General features: G+C 37.5%; 1 protein-coding gene across 1 annotated transcript in view; it reads left to right on the top strand.

Annotated features, from left to right (window-relative positions):
• Positions 1–1,145, top strand: part of Otc (ornithine carbamoyltransferase) — a 49,078-nt gene extending 47,933 nt beyond the window's left edge. Inside the window, exon 10 of the mRNA XM_031372012.1 lies at positions 758–1,145. Within this exon, the coding sequence (XP_031227872.1) occupies positions 758–817 (60 nt within the window). The 3' untranslated portion in view covers positions 818–1,145. The remainder of the gene's footprint in view (positions 1–757) is intronic.
• Positions 1,146–9,347: the final 8,202 nt, after the last annotated feature.

A 9,347-nucleotide genomic window follows, 5' to 3' on the forward strand; every position in this document is an offset into this window, starting at 1 on the left:
ATTATATATTCTTGTATATTAAATTTTTATATTTTATATATTAGTATATAATAGCAATACATATATTCACTAATTTATATATGATATGTATTATGTATATTATATATGATATATAAATATATATTAGTGAATATATGTATAATCATTGTGTTTGTTTCTGGCAACATTTCTACTGTCCCTAGCATGGATATTGGGAAAAGTAAAAATGACAATAACTGTGGTTGGCAGCCCAAAACTAAGTTACACTCTTGTCTGTATAGCTAACTCTCTTTTCCAGGGGATAAAATTTTGGAGAGGAGGCAATTATTAGCTTGAATAGTTTATATGTATTACTGACATATGGCTTCTCTCAACCTTCTCTAGGTTCCAAATGGCAAAACGACAGAGTAAACAAGGGGAACTGAGTTAGGGGCACTATATTGCTCTAAAAGCAGCCAGTACCCGTGTTCCAACTAAAGACTGGCAAACCCAATCATTGCAAGCACCATAGCATCACACTTTAAGTCTCTGACCTGTAATAAGTCTTAAGTAAGCGTGGTGTTCATGCAAATATTTGGATATGACTAATCCCTCCAGACCTTCCTTCATCTAAACAAAAATAAGTATTAGTTGAGACCTGTTTCCTTATTCTTTCTTTGGGAAAACACATTTTAAATTCTAAGGCCGAAAAACTGAAATCTAATTCTCTTGGTTTAGTTCCCAAGACAGACTGCTGCTAATGTTTATCCATTTGTTTGTCTTTCTTTTGTCGTCCCAGGCTGTCATGGTATCCCTGCTGACAGACTACTCACCTGTGCTCCAGAAGCCAAAGTTTTGATGCCTGTCAAGAGGACAAAAACAAAGAACAAAAAAACAAAAAAACCCTGCTTTTAGCAACAGAATAAGTCAGTTTATGTGAAAAAGAGAAAAATTTAAAATTGTAAACACATCTCTAGTGCATGGTATGATTATGTAATTGCTTTGCTATTGTGAGAATTTCTTTTAATTTAAGTGCCTGGCATTTTATTATCCTGCTTGACTTGATTTGAACACTCTCTTCAATTCACAACTTCTGAATGACATTTGAGTATCATATTAATTATCATACACATTTCCTTCCACTAAACATTAAACACTATGCTTACAATGCATAATGTCTAAGTCATTAAATGTAATCTATGCTTATTACCTTAATAAGTGATCATTCATGCTCATTTATAAATAAACATTTGCCAGGCAGTCAACCGCTAGTAAGTTCATGGGCCTTAAGACCAATGAATAAATCAAATGACACACATCCTGTAAATGAGTACAATTTTCAGGCCAATGAGGAAGACAGACAGTCACAGAGAGATTATGTAATTCTTTCAAATTACAGTTTGCCCATACTGAAGTATTTTTCTAATCATTTATGGAAAGATTGGAGTCTGTCAAGTGCATACATCTCTCTATGTATTGACTACTTCATCTTGTAACTGGAAAGGTTTGTTAACATATGGTAGAGATGTGGGTACCCATCCAAGAATGTGGGTCCATTATAGACTCACATAGTCCATAATTACAATTTTTCCATTAGGAACAATTTAATATTTTCACATCTGTGCTTATTACAAATCTACTTATACCACACATTAACTGTTTCCATAAATCTACTATTTGACAAATTTCCACTTGCCTTTTTCTCTCTAGGCGTGATCAGCACAATTTGAATAGATCTCCTTTTGGGGTGATCAAATCATCAAATAACTATGAAATGATTATAAATATTTTTAGTTGTTAATTTAAATAATATAGGAAGTTGTTCTTAATATAGGAAGTTGTTCTTAACATTTTACACCAGACCAAATAATATAATTTACTTCATGTTCCACCCCTATTTTAAAAAAATGTTTTCAGTCTAGTTGACTGATATTCTTTATCAGATATTTATGACTTAAATGAGTAAGCATAAGATGAATAAAAATATAGGTATACAATGAAGATACAATAAAAGATTATTCTGTAATATCATGAAAAATATCAAACGTTCCAGTAAATGTCAAAAGTGACCTTCACATCAATTGAAGTTTATTGGAAGCACTTAAGACAAAGAGAATGAGGTTTACTGGAATATCTTCTTTTAGCAAAAAATATTGGAATAATTCAACCAGCAGGTGCTATATGGGCTATGGAGGCTCACCTTCAAGCTACCACTTTAAAAGTAGTGGGACCAGGGTGATAATGGCTAAGTTGGTAAAGTGTCTGCCATACAAACATGAGAACCTGAATTCTGATCCCAAGATTCCATGTTTAAAAATCTAGGTGTGGTTTGTGTACCTGTAACCCTAATGTAGCATGGGACATGGAAATAGGCTGATACCCAGAGTTCATTAGACAGTAAGTCTAGCCAGTGGGGGAGCACCAGGTTTAGTGTGCCTACCCATCCTAAAAGATAATGTAGAGAGTAATTGAGGAAGAAATAAGATGTTGACATTTGGATTTCATATCCACACATGGACAAATAAACAAAGTCATATTCTTCAAAGTACCACATGGTCTACAATGGTGATGGGATATCATACTTTTTCTGAACCAAATTTATGGTCTAGGATTGTTCCTAAACCAGAAATAACTTGTAATTTTTTTAGCTAAAAATGTAGTCAGTTTTTCCTTAAAATTCTTTAAGCTTTTTGTTCTACATGATTTAATTTCCATTTTAAACAAAACTGGAAGGAAATTGTTAGATCTGAAAACTTTTAAAGAAAATGTTAATTACATCATCAGGAAAAAATACTGAAGGAAGACAGTTTGACCTTAAATTTTATCAATTCTATTTTTATCTTCTCTTTACACTTTCTTCCTTGTCTCCCCCTTTATGTAACTACTACAACTCCAAAGGTTAACAAAACTCAAACAGTGACCCTTGCGTCCTGACATATATAAGAAATCCTACCCATTTAATTAATACAAGTAGCCAAAGAATTATTTCTTCCAGGATCTTTCCAGTGTGACATTGGGAATAGAAAACCACACATAATTGTGCTGCAATGATTTTTACATTGAGAAAGAATCATCAGTAGGATTTTGGATTTTTCAGTGATTAATTTTTAGTAACTCCCAGAATAACAATTTATTGTCAGATATTTCATATGCATATGTCATTTCATGCATTACATCCTCACCACAGTTTACTGCCCCTCTACTCCAATCTGTCTCTTCCCCTCTTCCTCACTCCTCCAGATCCACTCATCCTCTGTTTCCCTTCAGAAAAGAGCAGGCTTCCCAGGGGTATCAAGTGAACATGGCATAACAAGTTACAATAAGATTAGGAACATATATCAAGGCTGGATGAGACTAAAAGGGTCCCAAAGGCAGACAAAAGAATCAGACTCTTTTGGGGACTGCCACTGTTAGGAGTAACAACAAGAACACCAAGCTATACAACCATATCATATATGTAGAAGACCATGCAGGCTCTGTGACTGCCACTTCAGTCTCTGTAAGAGACTGCTTAGTTCATTCTATAGGCTATATTCTTGTGGTGTTCTCAACCTCTCTGGTTCCTATACTCCTTCTTCCCCTTCTTCTGCATAGTTCCCTAAGCTTCACCTAATGTTTGACTGTGGGTTTATGTATCTGCTCCCTTCAGTTGCTGGATAAAGTCTCTCTGATGACCATTGGGCTAGGCTCTAACCTATGAACATAGCAGAATATTGTAGTGGTTTTAATATGCTTGGTCCAGGGAGTGGCACTATTTTGGAGGTATGGCCTTGTTGGAGTAGCTGTAATCTTGTTGGAGGAAGTGTGTCACTGTGGGAATAGGCAAGGAGACTATCCTCCTAACCACATGGGAGGCAGTCTTCTCCTGTTTGCCTTCAGAATAATATGTAGAACTCTCAGCTCCTCCTGCACCATGCCTGCCTGGACACTGCCATGCTTCTGCCTTGATGATAATGGACTGAACCTCTGAACCTGTAAGCCAGGCCCAATTAAATGTTGTTCTTATAAGAGTTGCCTTGATCATGTTGTCTGTTCACAGCAGTGAAACCATAACGAAGACAAATAGCATTAGTAAACATTGACTGTTTAAATTTTAATTGGATATTTTATTTATTCACATTTCAAATGTTATCCTCGTTACCGGTTTCCCCTCTGCAAACCTCCTATCCCTTCCCCCCTTACCCTGCTTCTATGAGGTGCTCCCACACCCACCTTACCCACTCCTGCCTCACTACCCTAGCATTTCTCTGCACTGGGGCATCAAAACTTCACAGAACCGAGGGCTTCCCCTCCCATTGATGACAGATAAGGCACCTTCAGCTCCTTCAGTCATTCCCCTAACCCCTCCATTGGGGTCCATGATGTTTGGCTGCAAGCATCCTCATCTATATTGGTCAGGATCTTGCAGAGCCTCTCAGCTCTGTCAGGCTCCTGTCAGCAAGCACTTTTTGGCATCTGCAATAGTGTCTGGGTTTGGTGTCTGCATGTGGCATGGATCCCCAGATGGGGCAGTCTCTGGATAGCCTTTCCTTCAGTCTCTGCTCCACTCTTTGTCCCTGTATTTCCTTTAGGAAGGAGCTATTCTGGGTTAAAATTTTGGAGATGGGTGGGTGGCCCCATCCCTCAATCTCTGGACATGGTCTCAACAGGCTCTCCCTCCCCATTGTTGGGTATTACAGCTAATATCATCCCCGTGGGGTCCTGGGAGGCTCTTGCTTTCCTGGCATCTGGAACTTTCTGGTTGCTACCCCTATTTCCCCATCCCCCATTGCTACACACCTCCATTCTGTTCAATTTCCTGACCCTCTGTACATCTCCTCCATCTCCTCCCATACCTGATTCTTCCCCTCCTTTTCTCCTCCCCCTCTTCTCTTTCTCTCAAGTCCCTCACACCCTGCACTTCCCTTTCTTATATTATTCTTTCTTCTAAATGGAACTGAAGCATCCATTCTTTTGTCTTCCTTCCTCTTGAGCTTCATGTGGTTCATGAGTTGTATCGTGGGTATTCCACACTCTTTGCCTAATATCCACTTATCAGAGAGTGCATACCATGTGTGTTCTTTTGTGATTGAGTTACCTCACTCAGGATGATATTTTCTAGATCCATCATCAAATTTACCTGCAAATTTCATGCAGTCATTGTTTTTAATAGCTGAGTAGTAGACATTTTTGACCCATTATGTTTGGTTTTAGCTGAGGTCTCTGGGCTATCTATCCAACCTCTGGTAATTCTAATGATTTGGCTATTATAAAATCCTGGGGTAAAAGAGTTTCCCAGAAGATCAACAACTGACACCATGTTCTACTTACATGTGTATTAGCTCCTTCCTGCATTACTGTGACAAAAACAATTTAAAAGAAGGGTGTATTTTGGCTCACTTCCTGGAGGTACAGCTTGGAAGATATGGCAGAACACTAAGTCACAGTGGCAAGAGCTTGAAGTTAGTTCCTATCTTGACAGTTTAGGAAGCAGGGAGCTCAGGGAGCATAGAACCCAGCTATAATCCTCAAAGATCTATCACCAGTGACCCTTCCTTTATCTGTGAAACCTCCCATCCTTTAAGTTTCACAGAATCCCAAAACATACCACATATTAGGTACCAACTTTTCAAATATATGAGCCCATGGAGAGACATTTCACATTCAAACCATAATGGCACATAACTCCTGAATCTTAATTAACATACCAGAGATTCCTTGAGTCATTGCTAAAATTCCATGTCATGTCTCCTTGCATGGTAAATTAGAGTGGAGAATGTATATTGTGAAGCTATCCAGGCCACATTCCTTCAGGACCCTTTTGTCTTAGAAGTTGTCATTGATTAATTCTTTAAGCCATACCTTGAGAGATGGCCTGATTCAGCAGTTCTTTAGGACTAGTATCTTTTGACAAATATGAAGAGTCATCCTAAGGAACGGAATGTCAATCAAGTGACAGTGAGCTGGATCCTACAAACAGAAATGTCACATGGGGCTGTGCAAGCTGTACTCTGTGCAAAAATAACAAGTAAAATATTCAAGTCAACTTGAGACCTGATCAGCATGTCAATGAGCAAATTCTTCAATGTTATTTTTCCAGGTCTTTCCTCCAGAAGTGCCGTTTACTGTTGGAACTTCTCCCCTAAGTTGGGACATTTTTCAGTATTCTATATGCCTGGATAGGTGCCTTGTTTTGAATCACACACAGGTGTGGTATCCCTTGGCAAGTAGATCAGCCATCAGCAATTTACATCAGAAAACTTTTCAATATCACCTTACACTTGAAGACAAGAACTACAGACACAATTCAATAATCATTTCTATGTCTTGCCTCATTTTCTGTTATCATGGGCTCAAATCTTTGTGGCTTATTAATACTTGATTTTTGCCAATAACACCAGATTTAGTTTCTAATTCATGCTTTTATGCAACAACTGTTTTCTGAACAAAACCATTAGGCAAATGAATTTTAAAAATGGAACAGGATTTAACATAATTCAGTCTGTAGCTTCATTTTACAGGGAAATAAGGAATAACAATAGTGTTTCTAAAATTAATATATATCCAACTGAGAAGGGTAATTATTGGACTAAGCACTTCTTTATAAACTGTTTAGGATATAGCAATTTGGTTTGATTTATCCATAGATGTGGTTGAGAATAGGAAACTGGCTGGTCCATAGTTATGACTCTGTGGGGTCAGAGGCTAGATAATAGGGGAGTCCCATGTGAGGCAACGATAGTTAGTTACCAGCATCTAAAACCATGAAGAGTCACAAAACATCCTTGTAGTAGTTGCTGGTAGTGTTCCATCTGCATATCTTTGCCTGGATTTATCCACTCACATTGTCCACCCCCAGTTGTTATTATGGTTTTCTGATGATGGCTCTCCACTGCACATTTCATTTCTCTAAAATCTGTTATGAGTGTTCAGAGAATACTCTTAACCAGGAAGTCAGGTTCACTGACACCCTGCAACCAATATATTTAGCTTCCCCTCACTGCTCTAATTTCTTTCCTTTCTTCTGAGAATGCTTCCTCAATTCATCACTTACATCAGACTTTCCACCCCAGACTCTGCTTTGAGGGAGTTGGATCGAAGATGTTCTTGATTAAGATAGATATTTTGGGAGGTGGAAGGTACCATATTATTCATCCTTCTGGCATCAAAGAAGTAGCAAGAGGCCATTAGATGAATAGTGACCATACATTGTTGTTCCGAGTATTAGTAATAGCAAATATTTTCCTCTCACATGTTCAAAGTCATAATAGGGAATGTATACCTAGATGGAACAGAACCAAGCCCAGGCTACTTCACTACAGAGTCGCAGACATAAGCTAAATGACACAGTAGTTGTGATGTATTTACCTTGATGATCTATGTTGCTATAGCTACAGAATCCTTATAACTGTTTACTGGTTCTGCACTTTGCTTTGGCTTTCTGAGGTAATGCTGGCATACTTTAGTACTTCTTCCAACTGATGGTGCAGCAGAATCCTCTAGGGCTTGACAACATACTTAACTGAATCCCATACCCAAACTTCTGATTCTGCTGGTCTAGAGTGAGGCCTGAAAGTCTTCATTTCTTTTTTTTTAATTATGTATTTTTCTCTAGTACAATATATCCCAACCAAAGCCTTCTATCCCTCCATTCTTTCCAGTTCTCCTAATATAACTCCCCTCTCCTCAAAATTCACTCTCCTCTGTTTCCCTTCAGAAAAGAGCAGGCCCCCAAGGGATATCAACCAAATATGGGATGAGGCAGTTCAGTAGTAGGAAAGGGCTCCCAAGAGCAGGCAAAAGGTTCAGAAACACCCCCAATTATTACTGTCATCAGTACCATAAAAGAACACTAAGTCTACAACCATCACATATATGCAGAGGACCCCTGCAGGTTCCATGATTGTCACTTCAGTTTCTGTGGGCTCCTGCGAGGCCTGTCTCCATTTCTAACAAATTCCCAGTGATACTGGTGCTGCTGGTCCAGGTACAACACTTGGAAGATCACTGGTCTGATGTAGCTCTGAACATTTGTGGAAGCTGTTTTCATCCCCATAGCCATGAAGTACAAATGTAAAACAGTCAACACAGCATAAGTCTCTTAACTATTGCTCAGCCTTTGACATCACTGAGGCCTACGTTTCATCTTTTGTTATGCTCTTATTATAGGCAAAATGCAAATAATAACATCCATCTTATCTCACAGATTATTGGGAAGATTAAATGAATTAATGACTTACTGTGTATATTAGTTTATGATCCATAACATATGCTAAGTAAATGTTATTCACCTTTTATTTGTCTGAAAATTTCTAATACTTAAATTCTTTTAAAGAAATATAAAGTGTGAACACACACACATATATATGTATATACATATATATATATATATATATATATATATATACACTATTATGACAAAGATATTGAGTAGGATAGGTGATATAAACATAAGTACAAGGAATGGGCTCACCAGGAAAAAAAACCTTTAAGTATTGGAAGCTAATACAAATTTATAGAATTTGAAATTTCTTTTAAATGCTCAAGTTTTGTCTTTGACAGTAATCAGTTGATTTCTTGGAAGTGGCAGCCTTCCTTCCCTCTTTGTTTTAGCAGGAAGATATCAACTTGCAAATTCTCAGATCTGAATAACCATAGTTAGTCATTTTGCCAATAAAATGAGTATCCCAATTTTTAAAAATAATGGCTTGCTTAATGCATAATTCAAAGAACTGTACAAACGTCCTTTTTAATATAATTTTACCATAATATTTTATTATGCAGTACAAGGTCTAATGCTCACTCTAAATTTCAAAACATAAAAAAGATGTGTATTCACAGGTTGAAATTTGATACTAATACTTTTTACCACTTAATCAAAGACCTTTTAAAGTGAACCTAGCTTTTTTTTTGTCAAAGTGTCTTTGTGTGATTAGAAAGAATACAATAGTTCCTGGTTGTCCAGCTTCAATTTTTGCTAAAGTGTCAAGAATTTTACCCATCATTCCATTCGTATCATTCCATGTCCAGAGACTACTTTTTGTAAATCATAGTTTCATAGTGCCCTCAGGAATGAAAAACAAAAAAAGCCAAAGGAGAAAAGCTCTGGGATTGGGATGCTCATTCTTGGTTAAACTAGAACTGGCTTTTTTGTCTTCCAAAACCATCCTCCTGGATAACAAAAGAATGTGTGACTCACTGTTTCAAAGAAAATCTTACTAGTATAAGATTTTTGCCCCAAGTTTGTGCCAGGCATTGTGTTGAGGTCTGGGATGAAAGAAAGTGACAGGAAAGATCTGTTTCTTGTTCTCATATTGCCTGGCCTAGATGCTGAGACTGACAGCCATGTGTAAACGAAAGTTGTGACAAGAGCTGTGTGGGAAACAAATATCATAGAAAAAGGAAGGGAT

Source organism: Mastomys coucha, chromosome X, assembly GCF_008632895.1.
Source record: "Mastomys coucha isolate ucsf_1 chromosome X, UCSF_Mcou_1, whole genome shotgun sequence".
Classification (NCBI taxonomy): domain Eukaryota; kingdom Metazoa; phylum Chordata; class Mammalia; order Rodentia; family Muridae; genus Mastomys; species Mastomys coucha.